Source organism: Ceratotherium simum, chromosome 35, assembly GCF_057802395.1.
Source record: "Ceratotherium simum simum isolate JZ-2026a chromosome 35, ASM5780239v1, whole genome shotgun sequence".
Classification (NCBI taxonomy): Eukaryota; Metazoa; Chordata; class Mammalia; order Perissodactyla; family Rhinocerotidae; genus Ceratotherium; species Ceratotherium simum.
The window spans coordinates 7,701,102-7,725,561 of record NC_141934.1 but is presented as its reverse complement, the minus strand read 5'-3'; the positions used below and the strand labels follow the sequence as shown (position 1 = coordinate 7,725,561).

Sequence of the window (24,460 nt, the reverse complement as noted above, 5' to 3'; positions counted from 1 at the left end):
GCTCTAACTTAGAGTTCTCCAATTTTCTCTGTGGATCTAATTGCCTTGGTTCCTCCTTCTTTTACCCTCACGGAAATTGATTCTACCTTTACTGTGCCTTTTAGTAGGATAGGAGCAGAGCGTCAGAATTGTAAGGGACTTTATAGATAAACTCTTGGGCTAACCCTTTCCTTTTAGAGCACCTAGTGAGTTACCAGGCTGGGGCTAGCCTTAGCATCTAACCCATATGGTCATATTTGTTCCTGCTGTTTTCCTTTTTTTTTTCTTTTTTGTGAGGAAGATCAGCCCTGAGCTGACATCCATACCAATCCTCCTCTTTTTTTTTTTTTTCTTTTGCTGAGGAATACTGGCCCTGGGCTAACATCTGTGCCCATCTTCCTCTACTTTATATGGGACGCCGCCACAGCATGGCCTGACAAGTGGTGCATCAGTGCGTGCCTGGGATCTGAATCCGGGCCGCCAGCAGCGGAGTGCGAGCACTTAACCGCTACGCCACGGGGCCGGCTCATGCTGTTTTCCTTTTTGTATGAATATTTTCTATCCAAAATAAGCAGGACAGGGTAGAACATGCTAATCTTTGGAATTTCTGGATTCTCCTAGAACTAAAGAACTTCAGAACTAGAAGGGGACTCCCTGCTGTGTGATATAAACACTTCATATCACAGATGAGAGGCCTGAAACCGAAAAGACAAAAAGAGTTACACAGACAGGCCATGGGTGACAAGAGCTGGCCTTAGAATTGAAGTCTTGGGTCATTTGTAGGTCTGGTCAGATGCTAGCTTGTTGGAGAGCATTGTGTGTGTCAGAGAGAGAGAGAGAACCATACGCACACATACATGCTTGTGAAGAAATAAGGCACGTTATCGTGGTGGATAAGAATGCAGGCTGTGGAATGAGACTGTCTGGTTTCAAATCCTGGCTTTGCAATTTATTAACTGGCCGTAGGTGACTTCCCTGAGCTTCAGGCACCCCATCTGTAAAATGGCGATAAGAATAGTGCTGATACCACAAGGTTGTTGGGGAGGATTAAATGTGATAACCTATATAAAGTGCCTGGCATAACATCTGACACATACAAAACCCTTAACAATCAGTAGCGTCACTTTATATTATATTGTGTGTGTGTTTATATACACCTACATGCATACATTTATTTCTCTTATGACACACTCTTTGGTCATCTGATGTGGAGGCTCAGGGGTTAAGGTTAACTTTGAACTACTCTGGCACAATTAAACCAAAGATCATGCCAGTGGGGAGAAGTAGAGCATCGAGATTCAGTCTCCTATTTGCAATTTTGCCTCAAGGATGGAGTATCTCTAATCCAGCTATATGAAAGGAGTACATTTCCTGACTCTTGAGCTTTCCCATGCAAACTGGATGACAGGAAGTCCTCAGATGGAGCCTGGTAATTTGCTCTGGGGGGACTGGCTGCTGTGGAGCAATTTGACTTTTGCCCAAATTGGAGGAAGATCTTCATGGCTGGGCAGACCCAGCCTGACCCCAGAAGTAACCTGGTTTTGTCTGACCCCAGAAGTAACAGGGTTATGAGGAGCGTGAGGCATCAGTCTGAATGGTCTCTTAAGGTCTCTTCCACCCCAGCACATCTGTGATTTTCTGATGAATTCAGTGTCTGGGTGCAGGCCCGCTGGAAGCAGGACCCTCCCTCCATGCTACCCAAAGGAATTCATTCTTCATGACTCCCTTCCAGCCTTGCTCTTACCCAGCTGGGCTATAGTTACAATAAAGGAAATGACTTTTCTTTTCCCCTTCCCCCACACCTTTGTTTTCGTAGTCACAGGGTGGGGCTGGATATTGAATGGACACATTGCTGGGGTTTGGCCCAAGCTCCTTCCCTCGCCTTCTGCTTACACTACCCTATCCCCTCCTGTGCAGCCACACAGGTAATCCTGCCTCTGAATACCTTACACCAGATTCTCAGGTGCCCAGGACAGTAGGAAGCCACTTACGGCTGGAACCTGGGACTTTATGGTGGAGGCCAGCTGACAGACCTCCTGGAAGTAGCCCAGTCAGTAATTGTGCTGGTGCTGTTGGGCGCCTGGCCAGGATCCTTCTGATCTCTGGACACTTGGCTGACCAGCCCTCCTACTTCCTCTCCTCAGTCTTCGCAATAGGCCTGTTTGGACTCTAAGTACCTCTGGCCTTTCCTTTCCTTGAGCAGTGTCATTGGTTCTAGAGCTGGGGCCATTCTCTCTGAAGCTCTCCGGAACCGGCTCCCTCTCACTGGGGGAGGCCAGGAAAGCAGCCAGACTGCATGTTATTTGTAGCTGAGGTTAAAGTGTCGAGCTATGAATGGTGATGTGGCCTCTTGGCATGTTGGCAAACCAAAGAACCCTGACAGGTTTTCTGACGATTGTCCCTTCACCCTCATCAGAGGTGTTTGGCCAAATGGGAGGGTTCATGGGAGGAGGGAAAAGCTGCCTCTGTTAGTCTTTATGGCCCCTACCTGGGACTCTGTTGCTTGCCCTGATTCCTAGCAGCAGCATCAGAGGGAAAACACCACCATTCTTAAGGTTCCTGCGAACTGTTCAGGGCCTCCTTTCTCAGGATGATGAACACAGACTGAGCTCTCTCTTTTGAGAAGTGATTTCTAATGCCTCTGCTCTTGAAAAGAGATAATGGAGAGAGCTCTTGTCACATCATCAGGCAACAGATCATTTCCGCTAAATTTCTGACTCCAGGAAAGGCCGGTGAAGAAATTACACACATAGCGACCAGAGACTGTGGTGTAATGGGCTGGCTGACAACAGAGTATTTTCTGTGATGCTGAAAGCCATGATCATTTTCTCACCCACACCTGCTTCTAAAGAAGCACAGTAGAATCATAGTTACAGTAATAGGTACCATTTATTGAGTGCTCACTCTGCACCAGACACTGTCCTAAGCATTTCACATGCATCATCTCATTTAATTCTTACAACAACCTAGTTGTACTGCTGGTCTTACCTATTTTATAAATAGGGAAATGGAAGTTACTTGCTCAGTCATCCCAGCATAAGCTGGGATTTGAACCCAGTCATTCTGACTCCTTGCTTACAAGAGTCTCTTTGCATTTCTGAATATGGGCATGTCATTTAACCTCCCTAAGGCTCAGTTTCCTCTTCTGCAACTTCAGGGTAAAAACACTCGCCCTGCCTGCCACACACTGGTGGTGTCAGATAACATTGAAGGGTATTGGTTCAAAGGCTTCATGAACTCTCAAGTGTCAATAAAAGTGCTGTTAAATTTCTCCTGGGTCTCCGGGCTCCTGGTGTGGGAGTCAGTGGAGCAAACCTGCCATCTGCTGTTCTACTGTTGATGTTGCTGCTGCATTTATGGACCCAAGCCTTTGATTCTAGTTTGCTTTTTGTCTAGTTTATCTTTAAGAAAACAGCCAGCCAGAAGATAATTAAGACTGGCTGTTGGACAGGGGACTGGGGCCTGCCTGACAGAGGGACAGGGCAGACACCTGGGCCTTCCTCTGCCCCCACAAGGGACTCTAGCATGAACATAGGGTGGGACTCCTAGTATGTAGCAGCAGCATATAACCTTCAGTGTGCCTTAATCCTGCTTTGTTCTTTGGGAAGACACAAGTAAGACCCTGTGATAGAAGCCCCACAGCTGCAGTGGGGGGGCCAGAAATGGAGAGGGGTGGGGGTGGGGCCAGGGAAAGATGATTGATGTTTATTAAGCATTGTATTGGGAGTTTCACTTCAATTATGTGATTCAACCTTCACAATAACCCTGCAACTCCATTTTATACTAAAACAAGAAGGCCCAGAAAGGTAGAGTAACTTGCCCAGGGTCACACAGAGCTGACATTTGAACTCAGGTCTCCCTAGCTCCCAAGACTGTCCTCTTTCCACTGGGACTTCCAGGAAAGAACCGTAGACTTGAAGTCAGAAGACCTGGATTTAAGTCTCAGCAGAGCCAGGCTGGCTGTGTAACTGTGGGCAAGTTCCTTTGCCACTCTGAGCCTCAGTTTCTTATCTATAAAATGTGGTAAAAATAATTCTCCTCATGAAGTAGTTGTGAGGATCAAGGAGGTAATGGAGAAGAAAGCATTCTGAAAACGTTAGAATGTTATGATGTGAAGGGTTAGCAGCAGCACACGGCAACATTGTGCTTCTTACGTTAACCATTCACATATAATTTTGAGCATCTATATTGAAGGCACCAAATTAGATGCTGTTGGGGATACAGATTTGACATACTGGTCTGGGCTTCTGACTGGCTCCCTCAGACAGCTGAAAAACAGGTAATAACATGGAGCATTCCTAATAGTGCGCTTCTATTTTGACTCTCCCCTGACACAACCTTCCCTTAATAATGTTCCAGAGGACAGCCTCGTTGGTTTGTCCACTGGCCACTCTTCAGTCTTCATCTTATATGACCTCCCAAACTGCGCTAGAGGTAGTAGAGAAAAGTGGATCAGAATTTGGAGTCAGGCTGCTGGAGTTTCCATCCCAACTTCTCTCTTTTTTTTTTTTCCCAATTGCGGTAACATTGGTTTATAACATTGTATAAATTTCAGGTGTACATCATTATACTTCTCTTTCTGCATGGATTACATCATGTTCACCACCCAAATACTAATTAATAATCCATCACCACACACATGTGCCTAATCATCCCTGTCGCCCTCCTCCCTTCCCCCTTTCCCTCTGGTAACCACCAATCCAGTCTCTGTCTCTGTGTGTTTGTTTGTTCTTGTTTTTATCCTCTACTTAACAGCAAGATCATAAGGGTATTTGACCTTCTCCCTATGACTTATTTTGCTTAGCATAATACCCTCAATGTCCATGTATGTTGTCACAAATGGCTGGATTTCATCGTTTCGTATGGCTGGGTAGTATTCCATTTTATATATTCTATACCACATCTTTTTTTGTGTGTGTGTGTGAGGAAGACCAGCCCTGGTCTTCTAACATCTGATGTTAGAAGCTAACATCCGATGCCAAGCCTCCTCTTTTTTTTTGCTGAGGAAGACTGGCCCTGGGCTAACATCCGTGCCCATCTTCCTCTACTTTATATGGGACACCGCCCCAGCATGGCTTAACAAGCTGTGCATCGGTGCGCGCCTGGGATCTGAACCGGCAAACCCTGGGCCACCGCAGCAGAGCGTGCGCACTTAACTGCTTGCGCCACCGGGCCGGCCCCATACCACATCTTCTTTATCCATTCGTCCCTTGATGGGCACTTAGGTGCTTTCAAGTCTTGGCTATTGTGAGTAATGCTGCAGTGAACACAGGGGTGCATGTATCTGTACGCATTTGTTTTTTCCTGTTCTTTGGATGAATACCCAGCGGTGGGATAGCTGGATCGTATGGTAGTTCTAGCCTTAATTTTTTGAGGAATCTCCATACTGTTTTCCATAGTGGCTGAGCTAGTTTGCCTTCCCACCAGCAGTGTATGAGACTTCCCTTCTCTCCACATCCTCTCCAACACTTGTTGTTTCCTGTCTTGTTAATTATAGCCATTCTGACGGGCGTGAGGTGATATCTCATTGTAGTTTACGGGCGTGAGGTGATATCTCATTGTAGTTTTGATTTGCATTTCCCTGATAGTTAATGATGTTGAACATCTTTTCATGTGCCTGTTGGCCATCTGTATATCTTCTTTAGAGAAATGTCTGTTCAGGTCTTTTGCCCATTTTTTAATTGGGTTATTAGTTTTTTTGTTGTTCAGATGTATGAGTTCTTGATATATTTTGGAGATTAACCCCTTATCAGATATATGGTTTGCAAATATCTTCTCCCAATTGTTAGGTTGTCTTTTCATTTTCTTGATGGTTTCCTTTGCTGTGCAGAAGCTTTTTAGTTGATGTAGTCCCATTTGTTTATTTTTTCTATTGTTTCTCTTGCCCGGTCATTTTCATGGTACTTGAAAATATGTTGCTAAGACCAATATCGAAGAGCATACTTCCTATGTTTTCTTCTAGAAGTTTCATGGTGTCAGGTCTTACATTCAAGTCTTTAATCCATTTTGAGTTAATTTTTCTGTATGGTATAAGATAATGGCCTACTTTCATTTTTTTGCATGTGGCTGTCCAGTTTTCCCAACACCATTTGTTGAAGAGACTTTCCTTTATCTGTTGTATGTTCTTGGCTCCTTTGTCGAAGATTAGCTGTTCATAGATGTGTGGGTTTATTTCTGAGCTCTTGATTCTATTGCATTGATCTGTATGTCTGTTTTTGTGCCAGTACCATGCTGTTTTGGTTACTATAGCTTTGTAGTATATTTTGAAATCAGGGAGTGTGATACCTCCAGCTTTGTTCTTTTTTCTCAGGATTCCTCTGGCTATTCGGGGTCTTTAGTTGTTCCTTATAAATTTCAGGATTCTTTGTTCTATTTCTGTGAAAAATATTGTGTCCCAACTTCTCTTATCAGCCACCTGACCTTAGGTCAGCTGCTTAACTTTTCTTTGCCACAGTTTCCTCATCTATAAAAGGAGAAATGGTTCCCACCTCAAAAGGTTATTGTGCAGTTTAAATTTGATCATGTATTCAAAGCCCTTGTCACAGTGCCTGGCCATAATTTGGACTTAATAGATGTTAGCATTTGTTATTAGTGTCTTTGTCACTCTTGAAACCTTCTCTTCCCTTGGCTTCCATGACATTCCACACTCTCCTGGTTTTCCCCCACTTCTCTAGTCATTCCAGTTTGCTTCTGCTCCTCTATCCAGCTCTGAAATGTTGCTGTTTGCTCTGTTTTCTCCCTAGGCAGTCTCACCCATGCCTGTGGCTTCTGTTGTCCTCCACACAGTGACAACCCTGAAATCAGTATCTCCAGTCCAAACCTTTCCACTGAGCTCTAGACCTATCTATCCTACTGTCACCTTCACATGTCCCTTTGAATGTCTTCCAGGCACCTCAGACCCAGCTGGACTTTCAGTCTTCCCCCCAAAACTGGCTCCTCTTCCACTGTCACCTGTCCTGTTGAATGGCATCACCATCCACCCACTGCCCAAGCCAGAACCTGGGAGTCCTCCTTGATGCTGCTTCTCTCTCATCCTCCATATCCAAGCCTATCAGTTCTATATCCAGATCATATTTTGAATGCACCCACTTCTTTCCATTTCTGCCACCACCACTACACTGTTCCGTGCTACATCCTCTCACCTGGATGGCTGCAGTAGACTTCTAACTGTCCATAGTCACTCTGCACCCCAATCCCTTCTTCACAGAGCAGCCGGAGTGAGTGATCTTTAAAAAAGTCTGACCACGTCACATTCTGTCGTCTCTCCATCATTATACACTTCCACGATTTACGTTCTTGGATAAAGACCGAAGTCCTTACTGTGGCCTACAAAGCCCCCTGTGGTGTACAAAGCCCCCTGTGGTCTGGCCTCTCCCCACAGCCTCCTGCTCTCTCTACTTCAGCCTCTCTGCCCTTGTTCAAAGGGTCCAAAATGCATCCTCCTTTCTTCTGACAAGGCCTTTGTTCCTGCTGTTCCCTCTGCCTGGAATGCCCCCTTGCCCTCTTTTGGCCTAATTAGCTCTTGCTCATCCTTCAGATCCTTACCTGGATGTCTCAGGGAAATAGTTATAAAATAGGTCATGGCCCCTGTTTTATGCTTTCATAGACCTTTCCTTTGAAGCTTTTTCATGGTTCTAGTTTCATGTTTATTCATGTGATCATCTCCTTAATGACATCCTGAGACCTCTAATAGTCTGTAAGGATAACTTCCTCAGGGACCACGGGGCTTTTTGCCCCTCATTTGGTCACCACTGAGCATATCGTTGGCATGGGAGGGATATTTGTTGAATGAATTGCCTGAGGTGGCCAAAAGATATGATGTAAGCAAGGGCTTTCCCTACCCTGTGCCTTCCCCGCATCCTTCCCTTAGTAGCCACCGTGGCTGCACTTACTCTAAACGGCAGAGAGGAATTGGTTCCAGACATTGGGTTGTTTTGGAAAATTGTCTGCAGGTGTTGAGGTGAGGAGTTAAAACTTTGTCTTCTGCTGGTGGAATAGCCAGAGTGGCTGACCCAGGAGTGCTCCTGCCCAGCAGCAGGTCTTGAGCTGCAGTCCTCTGTAGGCACAATCCAGACAGGAGCAAGCCCTGGAGAGAGAGGCGATAGAGGGAGGAGTGAGTTCAGCCCAAACTAATTATGAATTGCACTGAAATCTGACAAATCTCAATTTTAATCGTAAGTTTTTTTATTTATTTGTTTTTTAAATTTTAGAAATCTTTGAAGGATGGCATTAGCTAAAGATAACCATTAAGTATAGAGTGGAAAAAATGGAATACTTAGATCGTATCTTTTACTTGTGGGTGATTTATGCTGGGGAATGGGTGGATGGGTTGGCAGTTCCCCGAGAACTTGGAAATAAAGTTTGTCCTCTTTGAGTTAAACTAGTTAGATCTACATGTAATGAGAGCAGTCTCAGGTGCTTAGTTAAGAGCACAGACTCTTCTTGGGTTCAAATCTTAGTTTTGCCATTTATTAGCTGTGCACCTTGGGCAAGTTACTTACCCTTCCTGTGCTTCATTTTCTCGTCTATAAAATGGAGATACTGACCTACTGCCTACCTCGGAGTGTTATTGTGAGGGGTGAGTGAGTGAAGTCATGTGTAGCACTGGGTGGGAAGAGGGCCTCGCACAGAGTGAGCACTCATGTGTTAGCCGTTTGTATTAGCTATTAGGGAGGCACATGTCTTCCAGGGCTGAATAATATGTGAATTGATGATGGTTACATATGTAAAGAAGTAATGATTTTTTTTCAATTAAAAAATAATTTAGGGGCCGGCCTGGTGGTGCAAGCGGTTAAGTGCGCGCGCTCTGCTGCGGTGGCCTGGGGTTTGCCAGTTCGGATCCCGGGCGCGCACTGACGCACTGCTTGGCAAGCCATGCTGTGGCGGCGTCCCATATAAAGTGGAGGAAGATGGGCACGATGTTAGCCCAGGGCCAGTCTTCCTCAGCAAAAAAAAAAGAGGAGGATTGGCAGATGTTAGCACAGGGCTGATCTCCTAACAACAAAAGAAATTAGTTTAAAAACCAATATAATAATGAGTGGCCAGCAGTGAAACGGAAAGTGAAAAGTCAGTGAGGCAAAACTAATAGTGTGTCAGGGGGCCGGCCCCGTGTCGTAGCCGTTAAGTGCGCGCGTTCCGATGCTGGTGGCCTGGGTTCGGATCCCAGGCACGAACCGATGCACCACTTGTCAGGCCGTGCTTTGGCAGCGTCGCATATAAAGTGGAGGAAGATGGGCACAGGTGTTGGTGCAGGGCCAGTCTTCCCCAGCAAAAAGAGGAGGATTGGCATGAATGTTAGCTCAGGGCTGATCTTCCTCATTAAAAAAAAAAAAAAAACCTAATAGTGTGTCCAGATAAAGATACTGAATCTGGATTTAGTCGCTAGAAGGGGGTTCTTTGTTGTAGGCAGGGCTGGTTTGGCTGGCTCACCACTGCTGGAATGAAATTTCTCTCCATGGCCACTTATTTCCCTTTTTAAGTCCATGCTCACAGAACAACCTTCTAAGGCCTAATTCAGCTCCCTGGGACTCTTGATAACAAGAAGAGTCTGGAGGTACCACCTGTAATAGGGGATGTGGGCATTCTGATTTCAAGTGTCAATTCATAAATGGACAGTGGGGTTGATAAATGGTTAGAATAGACCATCATAGAATGTCTGCACCTCTCTGGTACTATGAAGTCCTATTTCTGGACCTAAAAGGCCAAAAACAAGCCCCAAATTAGGGTCATTCACCAAGGTGATACCAGCCTTGGAGCAGTCTCTGGGTGGTCAGCCAGGCCACCTTCCTCTGACCACAACCCCTTCCTCATTGCTCTCTTTAGCATTGACCTACTGGTGTGGAATTTTTTGCTTACCTAACTCCTTCCTTCTACTGAGGAAGAAATTGAAGGCCAGAGAGGTTTAATGGCTTGCCTCAGATCACACAGCAAGTTTGTTGTTAGCCAGTTCAAATTTTAGGTTTTCTCTGCCAGGCCAGGGCTCTTCTCCTGGCATTGCGTAGAGATTTATAAATGTTAAGGTGTCCAAAGCACTTTTTTCCTGGCACAGCCAGGAGAAGAATGTCTATGTGAACACAGCATTGGGTTCAATTTTCTAATATTAGTATCACAGAGCAACAATGGATGATTGTCTGCAAAAGGTTGTGACCCCATTCTTATTTGCTTACAGCCAATACAGGGAAATCTCAGCTGTTAAAATGACTGACTTGGTAGAGATGTGGCCTGAGGACGAAGCCATAGTCTGCTGTTAGTGAACACTAGTTGGCCAGCAGACTTCATGTGGATGCATATGCAGCCAGCTGTAGACTTGAGGCATAAATGCCCTTTCAGGGACACCAACTGGCAACTAAAGACCAGCGCTCTCTTTGGTGTTTCAGGCTTTACATTCTATTCACTGAGAACCTCTGCTGGTTTACATACTTCTGATAACTCTTCACAGCCTATGGGTGACTCTTTCACCAGGCAGACTTGGCCCTTGGCGACCTGCCCCTGCTCTCTTCCACCATCCCAGCCTCCTCTCTGATCAGTCCTCACATGTGTCCTGCACTGCAGCTTACAGACCATACTGTATTCCTCCTCGCCATTTACAGTAATTGTAACTGCTATGCCTCAGTGCATTTGCACATGTTGTTCCTTCAGGCTGGAGTGCTCTTGTCTGCCTGGCAATCAGCCTGTTAGATTCAGCTGATACCTCCGTCCTCTGTGGAGGAGCCTCCCCAGATCCACCCTCACCCTCCCTACCAATCAGAGGAGACTTTTTCTCCCTCTTTGTTATTCTCCTCATACCTCCGTTATAGCCCTGTCAGTATTTGTTGACACATCTAACATCACTCTTAGAGTGTGAAATTCTCTAAGTCTGGAGCCATATATAGTTTGTCTTTGTACCCCAGAGCTTAACAGAGTGCCTAGAACACAGTGGGTACTCAATGTTAGTTGGACAAATGATATTTTTGTCAAATGACCACCTTTCTCTTTGGACACTTGGATAAGCGTCCAAAATGCACCATCACCATCTCTTTGCTCTACATTATTCTCCCAGGCAAGAACTTTTCTTTTGAAGGGGGGGCCTGGAATAAGACCTCTGTCTGTAAATGTCATTCCAAAGTCTAAAACCATCGAAGCTAGGGCCTCAAGGGATGGCATGCCTTCTGCACTGTGGCAGCCCACTGTGCATAATTTGCCTTATATTTTTTCCCCCAGTGGCCAGAATCCCTCCCCTGAGCAGTGCTGGAGGGGTGCTAACCAATTCTTTCTCTGCACTCCTCACCGTTACCGGGAAAAACCTCCAAGTACCTCACGCCAGGTTTGAATTGGGGTAGTTTTCTTCTGTATGTCAGCCGTCTTCTGGTCATGCTATCCTGAGGCTGCCCTGTAGTGATCCTGGTGAGATCAGAGAGCGCTCCACTCCGCTCCCGTCAGTAGCACCGACTCTGGCAGCAGCACCAGCTGTTTCTGAAGTTGGCTAATGTCAGCCCTTGTGTTTTATTTTGTTTTGTTTTAGCTTGTTTCAGTTCCAAAGGTGGCCTTTTCATGAGATGACACTGTGTTCTGGAATCACCTTTTCCCACCATACCCTGAGCACCACCTCAGTGTCACTGAGAAAAAGAGAGAGGTAACTACTGTGAGGTTACAAATGAATAAGAACAGCACCAGGAAGGTGAAAGTCCCCAGCGAGCCAAGGCTTTACAGAATGTCAACCACCAAACATTTATGTATTAAGCTGCATCCAGAATAAGAAGATGAACAACCTGTCTTGCAGTCATTTCCTCATTTGTAGCAAGGGAATAGTAGCTATCTGCCCTGCCTGCCTCTCAGGGTTAGTGTGAGAGTAGAGTGAAATCTAGTGGACGAGCACGTAGGAAAGAGTGAAGCAGTGGTGCAGTCTTCAGCGTGCATCAGAAACACAGGGGCGTATTGAAAAATGCAGATTCTTGGCCCAGTCTCAGTGATTCTTACTATGTAGGTCTGGGGTAGGGCCAGGAATCTTCATTTGCAACAAGCTGCCCAGGGGAGTCCAGTGCTACTATTCTTTCAACCACGCTTTCAGAAATACCCCTGTAAATCAAACAGCAAGTGTAAAATAGTTATTTGAGGCAACTTTAGTGTCTTAGACTTGGAATCCAAAGACTTGGGTTAAATCCCAGCTCTGCCAATTCCTAGACCTGTGACTTTGGACAACAACCTTCTCTGTGAACTTCAGTTCCTCATATGTAAAAAGGAGATGACAGCCCCACCTCACAGCATTATGAGAATTAAATGAGAGCAAATGTGAGCAAGCCCACCTCAGTGCGTGGCTCATGGAACTCTGTCAGTGTTTTGCAAAGTGAGAGCTGAGTGTCCACGACCTCTGTATCCTGGTGTCATATTAACAAACACCAGGTAAAAGACAGTTCTTGGCATCCATCTTAATCATCTATCGTGGAAATCTAGATAGAACCATAGAGATTTAGTCCAATCCCTTGTTTTATAGCTCATGAACTTGAAACTGGGAAGTGAGGATGGGAAGCCCAAGATGTATGAGGGTACCCAGTCACATGAAATGTATTTAGATTTTCAGCCCAGAAAAATTATTTGCCAATATACTAAGAAAAAAAAGAACAAAAAACTTATTAGCACAGTAACAGAACCACTGTTAGTAACTTTTGAGAAACCTTGGAGAATGGGGGCAATACCCCAAGTATAATGATTATTCGTTCCACACCTACTATTTACCAGGCTCTGGGGATCTATTAGTGAGATGAAAATGGAGATGGCTTACTGGCCCAGTTATCAAAAAGGAGGAAAAAGAAATCCTGGAAAAAGCAAACTCTTAGTCTTTTTGACTTGACTCCTTCACAAAACTCTGAGGGAATTTTGTGGACAGATTCTGATGGAATTCTGTGGAAATTTGTAGATGATGGGAATAGCTGGACAGTGAGCACTTAGAAATGGAGCTGATCACTAGGATTCAGCAGTAGTGAATTAGTCATGACTAGTTAGACTTGACTTCATGTTTTCACTGGGTTGCTAGTCACGAGACCCTCTCTTGATTTCCACAAGGCATTTGATAAACTGTTTCATGATATCCTGAATGTGGGCAGGAAATCTAGAAAAATCAGATGCAGGAGTTCAGCATACACAGCAGTTTTGGGCCCCGTATTGGAGAGGCAGGATTCCTGAACACCTTGCTGGGGCTCATGTTGAGGAAAGGGCATGAGATTTGATATCAGCAAACCTGGCTTTTAGTCTCAGCACTGCACTTCCCAGCAGTAACCTTGGGTGAATTACCTAACATCTCTGGGCTTCCCTTGCCCTATCTGTGCTATAGGTACTCCTCACAAGGTTGTTGCAGGGACTAAACTAGATGATGAGCATAAAAGCTCTTTGTAAACTGATATACCAGGTGTGGGCTTCGTGTAATTTGATCTGGAGTTAGACAGATATGGGCTCAGAGCCCTTCCTGTGTATGATGTGCTTGGGGACATGTCAAGGAAATCCTTTCCAGAGGAGATTGAGTGCTCTGTTTGAGTTGGGCCTGGAAAAAGGAGGAGACAGCCACCAGCTGGAGATGTAGGAGGCTGTAGAAGGAGCTAAGAGAACAAAGGCTTGGGGACTACCAGGGAGAGCCTACATGGGCAGGTCAGGAAATGGAGTGGGGCAGGAGGTGGCCAGAGTGGTGACCCTGGTGGGGAAGCTGAAGAGACAGCCCCAGGGGTCCTGAGTGCAGTGCACATAGGGAGGCTTTGCCTTTGGACGAGAGCACTAGGGAAAAAGTGTGAGGAGGTGTTTGCTCTATGGGACTGCTTTTTGTTGTTAGCCATTTATCATTTTAAAAAGCAACACTCAAGTGTAAGAAAAAATGTGAACAATATCAAAATGGTAGAAAATGAATGCTTTTCATCCCTGCTTGTTGTCTCACTACTCTAAAGGAGAAACTGATAACCATGTAGTGGAGTCTTCCAGGTAGTCTCTAAGGATTATGCACAAAGACTTTTTAAACTATCGATTATACTATACACTCTCTCTGACACTTGGATTTTTCACGTAACACCTTACCCAGGACAATTTCTGTTTCAGGACCTAGGATCTACCTCATTATTTTTAATAGCTGCATAGTATTCTGTTGTATGGATTCATTATTGTATTCAGCCCACCCCTATTGATGGACACATGGATTGTTCCTAATCCTTTAGTATTAAACAGTGCTGGATACATGTTTTGGCACATTGGTAGGAACATTTCTCTAGGCAAAGTTTCTCTTAGTGGAATTCTAGGACTCCTGTTTTAGAAAGATGATTGTTGCAGATGTGTGGAAAGTGAGTTGGAAGAGAGGAGGAGCTGAGGTAGGAAAAATGGTCGGTAAATGGGAGTGGCAACGCTCGCCTTTCAAGGTTCAGAAGCTGCAGAGTCTTTAGGAGTTTCCTTTCCTTTTCTGATTCCTGGTTGGAGTCCTCCCAGCCAATAGAGGGCCCCACACGAACACAGTTCCTTGGGCTTCAGTTTATCTGACCAGAGCTTTCTTCCGAGGAGAGGTTGGAGTGATTCACTCATTCACCACTCCACCCCAGAGCACTCACTTGCGTCTGCTGGCCTTGAAAGCTGTTGTCTCTAGCCTCTCACAGACACCTCAAAGCCCTGTGTCTCAGCTGGTCCTGAGGAGTCGGTTTGCTCGGCTCCCCGCCAGGTTTCCAACTTGTGAAATGTGCAGGAGATTAGCACCTCTCTTGCCATTTTATCCTGTCCATAACTGCCAGTCCAAGGATCCCTGCAGTTGCCTCTGGCAGCCGTAACTGCTGAATCCTCTGCCAGCTGTTCTGGGGACCTAAAAGAGCAGTATCCGAGGGCAGGAGGGGGGAAATATATCTTCCAGTGTGACCTTTCACTTCCCACTTCTGGGTGGTTTGGGCCCTTTGAAGTTGGCCCTGAGGAACCACACACTTGGGTCTGAGCGGCCAGCGGCTTATCACATCTGGTGATCAGTCCTTCAATGGTTCTTCCTGAAGTCTGGATTTATGGGGGTCAAATGGATTCCACCTAGTAGGGGCTTCTGCTTCAGCTCAGGACATGGGGAGATGGCTGCCCCTCTTCCAGGAGGAGGCAGTTTTTGTGGCATTGAGAAGTCCTCTCACTAGTTCCCCACACACCGACCCACCCACCCAGTGAGTCCTTTGTAAGGGGAGTAGGGGGAATGGAGAGGAATGGAGAACGCCTGCAGCCTCCTGCTCACATTCCTAGACACCGACTCACTGCGCCTGCCGCCGCTGGAACAGCAGAGCTGTGTGAAATGTCAAGAGGAGTTATGCTCATGGGCTCCCTGGCCCCAGTCTCTTTGTGGCTTGCATTTTCTTCCATCCGCACTCTGTTCATCAGATGGAAATCAGAGGGTGCAATTAGAAGATAATTTGCTAGTTCCAGACTTAATTTGGGGCCCCCTTCTTGCCTGATCGAATTACAGGGGAACATAATAGATTTTTGGTGAGAAATAGTTGGCTCTGTCACTGGGAGAAAGAGAGCTCCCAGCTCTCCCGCTGGGCAGGCCTTTGAGTATCCTGCATGTTGTTCCCCCCTTCCACTCTGCCCCACCTCCTCTGTGGCTCTTGCGTGGCTCCCAGGCCAGAATCCTGATCCCCTCAGGGCCAGCTCAAGAGGTTTAAACTCAACTTGAGACCCAAGGAAAACAGGGAGCCCTCTGCAACCTCGTGGGCTGAAAAATGTTGAAGCTGGAAGCTATTTAGAGACCTAACCAAGGCCCAGACAGAGGCAGCGACTTGCTGAAGGCCACATAGCTAGCCCATAGTGGTAGTAACAATAGTCTTAATGATATTAGCAGCTAACATTTATCAACCCTTAATGTGTTCCAGACTCTGTGCCAAGGGCTTATGTGCAGTGCATTGTCGCATTCAAACCCAGACAGGCTGGCTCTGGGCCCAGGCTAAGCTCCAGCATAGCAATGGTAGAGCTCAGTATAGACAGCCTGGGTTCAAATCCTGGCTTCACTTCTCTCTCAAACAGCTGGGTGACCTCAGGGAAGTGATTTAACCTTTCTGTACCTTGGTTTCCTCCTCTGTAAAAAGGTAGAAATCACAGCACTACGGACAGTGTGGGTTACAATTCATTCATACATGTAAGTGCTGTGAGCAGTGCTTGGTGCAGGGTGAGCGCCTGTCCGGTGCCCACTCCCCACTGGCTGCCTCTGGGACTGGAATGTGGTGTCTGTGTGGCAGTAGGTAGATGTGGCTGAGTTCTGCACAAATGCCAAAAGCTAGTCTTCACTATTAGCGGCAGTAAACAGAGTGAATGCGTTGGCTCTAGAGCAGAGTTGGCAAACTATAGCCCACACTGTCTGTTTTTGTATGGTCTGTGATTTTTACATTTTTATTTTTTTTATTTATTTTTTCCCCCAAAGCCCCAGTAGATAGTTGTATGTCATAGCTGCACGTCCTTCTAGTTGCTGTATGTGGGACACGGCCTCAGCATGGCCGGAGAAGATGTGCGTCTGTGCGCGCCTGGGATCCAAACCCGGGCCGCCAGCAGCAGAGTGCGTGCACTTAACCACTAAGCCACGGGGCCGGCCCGATTTTTACATTTTTAAATGGTTGGGGGGAAGCACAAGAATATTTCATGGCACATGAAAATTACGTTAAATTCAAATTTCATTGTCCGTAAATAAAGTTTTATTGGAACACAGCCATGTCTATTTGTTTACGTTTTATATATGGCCACTTTCGCACTGCAGTGACAGAGTTGATAGCTGTGACAGAGTCTGCATGGCTGAAAAGCCTAAAATATTCGCTTTCTGGACCTTTATAGAAAAAGTGTCCTGACTGCTGCTCTGGAATCACACTTACTGGATTTAGAACCCAACTCTACCACTTACCAGCTGTTTGTCTTCAGGCTAGTGACATAACCCTTCAGAACCTCAGTTTCCTCATCTGTTAAATGGGGATGATAACATCTACCCCATACATGGGCAGTTCAAGTATAATGGATAACAAATGCAGAGCACTTAACACAGGCCTGGAACATATTCAGTGTTCAATAAATGGTAGCTTATAACAGGGTGCAAACACAATCTCTCTTATCACATTCATTGTCCCTGTGCCCAAGCAGTAGCAGAATGGGAAAAGGCTCCCTTGTAACCCAGCCACCGTCTTCACCACTTCCTGTCACAGTTCACAATGAGAGACAGCAGCTGCAGGGTGACTTCTGGCTCTTTGCAGTGGAGAGGAGTGTATGCCTGGTGGGAGAGAGCTGGTGTCACTTCCCTAAGTCCAACAGTGAGGTCTGGTCGTGCCCCAGTCTTCTCCAGCAGCCTTGCTTTTCCTCTGTTTCTGGGGATAAGGGACTTTCCCAGTGGTAGGCTCTGGTTTGGCCATCCGCGCGGCTGGGGCTCTTCAGGCAGGCCCCCCTTCCAGATACCTAGGCCCATCATCCCCACAGGCAGCTGGGGCCTTGTCCATCATGCCTCATTTTTCAGTTTGAGAAGCCTGGTTACTATGGACACAGTGGAAGAAGTACCACTGCCCACTGAGGCAGATGGATGAAAGAGAGGGGACAGGTGACTTGGGCTTCAGTCCCTGTGCTCTCTCCTACCTACAGAAAGGCTTTGAGGGAGGTGTTTCCCTTTGAAGAGGCAGAGTGAAGCTCAGGGCCTGAGAGCTCCAGCTCTAGAGTCACATGGGCCTACATTTAAATCACAACCCTGCCACTGACTAGTTTTTTGCCTTGGGTAAGTTACCTAATCTCTCTGTACCTCACTTTCCTTGTTTATAAAGTGGAGGTAATTCTCATCTCGGGGGAAATAAGAGAGTGCTTACGCAGTGCTTGCCACATGGAGAAATGTCAGGTGTCACTTAACACTGGGCCTTCTTTCCTCATCTGCAGCAAAGCTCTGCCCAGAAGTGGAGTGGCAGCCCCCATTGGCCAGCTCTTGGGGCTGTCCCCAGGCCACGCAGAAGGAAGGGATGACTGGGGACTCTTAACGCCAGGACCAAGTAGATACCAGCGCAGAGGGCAGCTCTCTGGACCTGGGTCTCTGGACCTGCCTCTCCGGCCAGAAAGACACCACCCCCCACCCTCCACCCCCACCCTCCTGGGAGAATGGATTGGCCCAGAGCTGGTATCCTGTGCTTTTCTTCACCTCCGAGCAGAGTTGCTGGCCTCTAGGCAGCTCCTCAGGCTGGGACCCTTGGGGGCAGATGTGCTCACCCTCTCTCCTGCCCGGCCCTTCCCTGAGCTCAGGGATGGTCACTCAGCCAGTCCTGGTTATTGTCTGCGGCGCCTGTCTGCAGCCTCCCTCCAGCCCAGCTCCACCCCTTGCCTGCAAGGTCTGTTTCCTAATAGCTGCTCCAACCACACACCTCGGTTCCGCGAGGAGCCCCTCCTCTTCCTCCCTCCCTCCCTCATCAGGGGTGGGACTGAAGAAGAAGGCTAACTTGACAGCAGCGCTTCTTTCTTAGCTAGTCACCGGTCCCTGCCCAAGAATGCCTCTGTGTGTGTAGCCTCCGCAGAGAGGTGGTTCTCCCGGAGTCCCGAGGGGCCGCGGGAGCTTCCGAGAACTGGGGAGGAGCCATTCCAGCCATGAGCCCCTGCGGGAATCTGCCGGGGGGCAAGTGGCCTGGAGTCCTTATGCCCCTCCGGCTGCTCCAGAGGGAGAGGTGAGCGCCGGGCAGCCGCCCGCAGCGGGAGGTGCCGAGAGCCTCGGGCCTGTCATGGTGGCAGTCTGCAGCCAGCCTGAGGCACTCCCAGACGGGTTTGCAGCTGAGCTTGTTTATCTGGTGTGGGAAGAAGATGGGGAGTTACTTGTCCGTCCCGGCTTACTTCACCTCCAGAGACCCCTTTCGGTGAGTTGGGCTCTGAGTCCCCTTCCCCATCTCCTCTTCTGGCCCCCGGTCCTGAGGGGAGGGCAGAGGCCTCCCCGAATCTGCTTCTCAGATTTCACTTGTCCTTTGACCATCAGTTCTGTCAGGTGGAAGCTGGTAGAAGCTGTCCCCAAGCAGAACTGGCCTGGTGAAGGGTCCCCCCATGTTCTGGTAATGGTGAGGTGAGGGATATGCCCAGAAGGAAGCCCCCGGGGAAGTCGGGCTCTCCTTGCTCCCCAGACACACCTGGAAGAGCCTCCAAAAGATGCCACTGACCCAGCCTACTCTTGGTGTTACTGCTTCCGGGGGAAGAGCACAAAAAGGGTGCTGTTCTTCCAGCTCTCACATGTCTTACCTGCAGGCTGTGCCGCCTGCCCAGGAATTTGTCCCAACAAGCAGGATGGGCAGGTTTTGCCAAACAGCATGGAAGCTGGCAAGGTCTGGGTGTGGGCAGCCTGGTAGTTAGTACACAGTAGGCGCTCTATAAACGTTTGTTCTCTTAATAGCAAGCACATTTGCCTCTGGCCTTTAATAAGGGCTTCTGAGCTCCCAGGTGGGTACGGTTGCTAGGGAAAGGCCTGAGCAAGTGCTTCTGAGACTGGAGCAATTTGGAGTGTTCCAGCCCCCAAGCAGCCAGGTCTCCAGGCAGCCCTCTCCGGGGCCTCTTTCTGTGGGCCTTCTCAAGGAGGTGTGGAAACTTTCTACCTCTGACCTGCCTTTCTCTGCTCTCTGCCCCACCCCACCTCCAGCAGAAACTCCCCAGGGGGTTTCTGGCCCTCAGGGTCCCTTCTGAATGGAGCCATTCCTGGCTGGGGTGGGGCTTGTTTTCATTCTTTGGGAGCAGCCTGTTGTTCCAAGTGCTGCCTCCCCCTCACCAGTGGTCCTGGTTGACTTCTCTCTTCTGGCTTCCCCAGCCCAACTCTATGCCAGACCTTGCTGCTGGGATACTAGTCAAGTGGCTGTGCCCTGGGCAGAAAAGCAGAACACCATGTGGTTTCACGGAATTACTGGACCCTGGTAGAGTGGTGGGAAGCCTCTGAATTTGGGGTAGGGGGAAGGGAACTGGTCCTCAGTGCTGACGCTGCCAGGCATCCCGCTAGGCACTTTACCCTTTGATCTCTCAGCAGCCTAAAGACATTATGTATACCCATTTTACAGATGAAGCAACCAGTCTCATGTGGGGTCTCTGTGGCCAGCCTTTTCCGTCTTCCTGAGTTTCTCATCCTTCAGGAAGCTGAACCTCCCTCTGCGTGCACCTCCCCCAGGGGCATTCTCAGGTTTGCTTTCCTCTCCTAGCAGAGAGAAAGAAGAAAAAGGGCCGCCACCCCCACCCCCCACCGTGGTTTGCCTGGCATATCGAAGGGATGGCAGAGATTCTTTTCTCAAGAGCCAATGGAAATTGATCTTGACTTTAGGAGGCAGGTTTTACCATGTGGAGTCAAATGCCAAGTATTTGAAGTAGCCACTAGTTTAGGCTGGGTCCTCATTAATCCCTCTTACTCCTAATCCTGGAAAGGCAGCTTGGGGAAGGGGTTGTTCTCTTAGGAGCCAAGAATGCTGTGCCCCTTTTAATCTTTGGGGGCAGGACACAACTTCTCAGGAGCCAGAGCAGATAATGAACTGTCAACCTGGACCTTTGAGGGCCGGGCTACTGATGCTGCCCAGGTCTGCCTGTCCTTTGTCTTGTTCTGCCCCAACCTCTCTGGGAAACCTGACAACCCCTCCCCAGCACCAGCTCTGTTTGCCCAGCTGAAGTCAGGGGGCTACTGACTGTCTCACTCACTATAGACCCACCCCCAAATGGGAGGCCACATTCCTGAAACCACTTCTGAAGAGATAGCCAGCACACACGGCTCTGTACCCCACAGGAGGGACCACCCAGACCCTCATCCCTCCCAGGTATCAGTCTAATCAGTCGCCACTGTCACTGCCTGGTCAGAAAGCTGCTTCTACCATCAGCCCCTTCCTTTATTGCAGGGCATCCTCAAGGGCTGCTCTCTGACCAGGTGCCTGTCCCCTCCCTGGGCCTCAGTTTCCTCTTCTACAGAGCAGAGGGCTAGACTTTCTGGGCTCTTGAACACGACCCTTACCAGATTCTGTAGAACAAATTAAGTCCTTGACCTCAGGACTCTGGGGGAGTACAAAGTCCACAGGAGTTTTGGGGCTGTGGTTGCAAGAAAGTGACGCAACCAGATTCCATGGGGACATGATCAGGCGTGACAGCACGCAAGGGAGGGAAGAGGGAGCGGGAATGAAGAATGTAATTTCTGTGCCCTGTACCCCTGCCTGACAGGCCACACTCAGCTGAGTGCGCTGTCTTCCTCTGTCAATGCCACTATCGTGAGGGGTGAGATGCAATTACAGGTGTGCTCCTAAGTAAGAAAACACCTCAAATTGGAATTTATAAAAGAAGTAAATTGAGTGACTTTTGTCTTACTGACATCTTTAAAGGATTTTTCTTTTTATAGAATTTCCCTTAACGTCCAGCATTGATTTAATGGGTTTGGTTTACACGTTGTCTCTTGAAGAAAACAAATGCATCTTTGTATTCTAAAGCAACCCATATTTAAAGGGAAAAATTATTCTTAACCCTCCCTAGCTTAGCAGTAACATTTGGCAGCTGCCTTAAGTCCTCTGGGACTCTTTTTCTCCTCATCTGAAAAATGAAGGACTTGGATCAGGTGAATGGTTCCCAACTCCGCAACTCATGTGGCTTCTTGGAGACACACAGGCTCTTTTCCATTTTTACCAAATAACAGCCTCTACCCTTAACTGTAGTACGACTGCACAAATTGCTTGAAACTATAGGCTTCCCGGCTTTTGGTTGGAACTGAATCAACGCACTCTGGTAACACTTATTTCTTGCTGATCAGAGGCTTCTTATGTGTTTGGTTAATTTTTTTAAACAGGATAACAACATATTCCATAATAATTACAGTTTAATTGATAGCCTGTTTCAGTCTACAAGATCTGCCGGAAGGAGGAGTAATAAAGGGATCTATGGTGGTGGAAGACTGGGCTCTGATGGACCAGAGTCTCTAGGCCCCTGTTATATCTGCCTTCTGGGCCCTGGGGGAGAGTTGGCATCCCTAGTCATGACACTCTCAGGCTGTGGTAGAGAAACCTGCCCATTCTCCCTTTCAGCCCAGTCAGAGTTCAGAGGGGCTGGAAGGGGCTGGAAGGATCTTCTCCCCAACTGTCTGTCTGCTCATTCAGAATGCTAACAGTGAACATCCAACCCTGCCTTTACCGGGATGTGGGTGGGCTTGTTCTTTAACCTGCTAAATCCACTGTAATAGTGACTCTTTGGTTCCCTTACCACATAAGGTTGAAAATTTACCTGTGAACATTTGGTCTGAAGAATTTGCGTCTGAGTGAGAGCTGGGCCTCTGTGTTATCTCACTTGGTTTCTCTCAAACAGCACAGCACCTTGCCTGTTTGGTCTTGCACATCGTAGATGCACAGTAACTATTTCCTAATTGATAGGGATTGATTATAATTAGTTAATTTCTAATTGATTAGAGAAATAATTCATTTTAGGACCTTGTCTACTCACAGAAATCTGTTTGGTTCTGTGCCAAGAAGCAGGTCCATATTGCTTGGGCATTGGAGGGAAAGAGGTCTGTCTCCTTTCGCCCTTGGTGTTCTCAAATTGAAGAGGAGAGTGAGGGAAATGAACACTTATTGGGCACCTGCTGTGAGCCAGGCATCATGCTAGCTAGGCCTGTGTACATAATATAATTCTCATAACCCCATGAGATTTTATCATCACCAGTGTACAAATGAGGAAACTGAGCCTAGAGTCATGAAGTAACTGGCTTTAGGTGACACAGATATTAAATAGCAAAGAAGGAGTACGATCCAGGTTTTGAAAGAGTTATTTTTGAGAATCTCAACTGGTTATCTTTTTTTGTGTGTGTGAGGAAGATCAGCCCTGAGCTAACATTCATGCCAATCCTCCTCTTTTTGCTGGGGAAGACTGGCCGTGGGCTAACATCTGTGCCCATCTTCCTCCACTTTATATGGGACGCTGCCACAGCATGGCCTGACAAGTGGCGCATCAGTGCACGCCTGGGATCCGAACCCGGGCCGCCAGCAGCGGAGCGCACGCACTTAACTGCTACGCCACGGGGCTGGCCCCTGATTATCTTTTTTTTAAACCTCTGTGTTCCCTGCTGACTCAAAAGGCCTCAGTTTGGATCTGAGCTGCCCAGTGAACTAACCACCAGGGTTCACTTTGTAGCTACCCAAGCCCTCTGTAGTACTTTGGAAGATGAGTTTTGGTGGTTGTCCTTAATGGGTGTGGGCCTCTCAGTGACCTCCTCTGGCTGCTCAGAAGACTATGGTGACTGATGCCTTGGCCCTGGGTTCAGGACTCCACCACCAGCTCCACCACCTCCAAGCTAGGTGCCCTTGTGCATGCTGCCAAGGCAGATTTTCACTTTCACTTGAAACTTTCGAAAATTGAAAGCTAGAAAAAAGCCTTGGCTTTGGAAATAACGTATTGTGGCCTTGGCCTCTGAGAATCTGTGGTGGGATTTTTTTTTTTTCTTTTTTTTTTTTTTTTTGAGTAGCACCTTTCATTTCCAGAGTGTGTTTTGGACTCTTTTCTTAAAAGGGCAGAGACTGCTGGGGAGTAGAACACTGTGGACTAAACGAAGGAGGAGAATCATTATGCCATTTAGCATTCGGTACTTCTGCTTAAGGAGGAGCCTCATGAAGTGTTAACACTCAAAGGGACTTGAGCTCTCAGGGCTCTAGCCTCCTTATTTTCACAGATGTGAATCCTGAGGCCCAGCTTAGTAAATGTGCTGTATCACTCTGGTGATGGATGGTGGAAATGGCTTCATAGCCAGGTGCTCATAGGTTCAGATTCCAGCTCCCATCATGTATGTATTTGACAACTTTGCAGAAGTGATTTGACTCTGCTTTTCAGTCTTCTAGTCTGTAAACAGAGATAATCCTAACAACTTGCAGGGTGTGGTCAGGATTAGAGGTCATATATGTAAGGTACCTCATGCAGTGCCCAGAATATGGTTGGCATTCAAGTAACAGGTAAGAGTAGCTGTTAATATCTAGGCTAGGACTCTAAGTCAACTATGCAACTTCTCCAGTGGCCTAAGAACCACTTGTGTTCTGTGACAAAACAGCTTGGGGACCCCAGCCAGTCTTCCTATCAGCTGTTCACCTTCCTGCTCTTCAAAGACACCTGTGGTGGCCGAATTTGGCAGTGTAGCTGTCCATGCCCTTCAGAGGCATTCCTTGACACAGATATGTGCATTGGTAATGTTGCTCTCCAGACAGGTGTGCTTCCCAGGAGGCTGGCGTGGCTCTCACCTGCATGTCTGCACTCGTTTCTCTCCCTGCCCCCTCTCCTGGGCCTGGCCAGGCTACTTGCAGCAAACAAAAGCAGGATATTGGCAATGGAAAGGAGGACGTGTTCTGGTGCTCTCATGCCCTGCGGCGCACATACCATTGTGAGGGTGTAACAGGGCCCAGGCCTGCAGTTGGGTGTAAATACGTCTGCACCAGGTTTTCTCCATGGCAGACAGGAGAAGGGCAGGACCTGGTGACCTTGAGTCACAGAACCCTTGTGCTCCCACCTAGGCTGCTGGTTCTTGCCACTCCCACCATTTTCAATT

At 47.6% G+C, this 24,460-nt stretch overlaps 1 protein-coding gene across 2 annotated transcripts in view; it reads left to right on the top strand.

Annotated features, from left to right (window-relative positions):
• Nucleotides 1-24,460, top strand: part of LIMK2 (LIM domain kinase 2) — a 55,581-nt gene that overhangs the window by 10,996 nt on the left and 20,125 nt on the right. Inside the window, exon 1 of one of the 2 annotated variants that reach the window (XM_004429761.3) lies at nt 18,409-18,800. The exons of the other annotated variant lie outside the window; for it this stretch is intronic. Coding sequence (XP_004429818.1) covers nt 18,748-18,800 — 53 coding nt within the window. The 5' untranslated portion in view covers nt 18,409-18,747. Of the gene's footprint in view, nt 1-18,408; nt 18,801-24,460 lie in introns of those variants that run through there. 2 annotated transcript variants of the gene reach the window in all.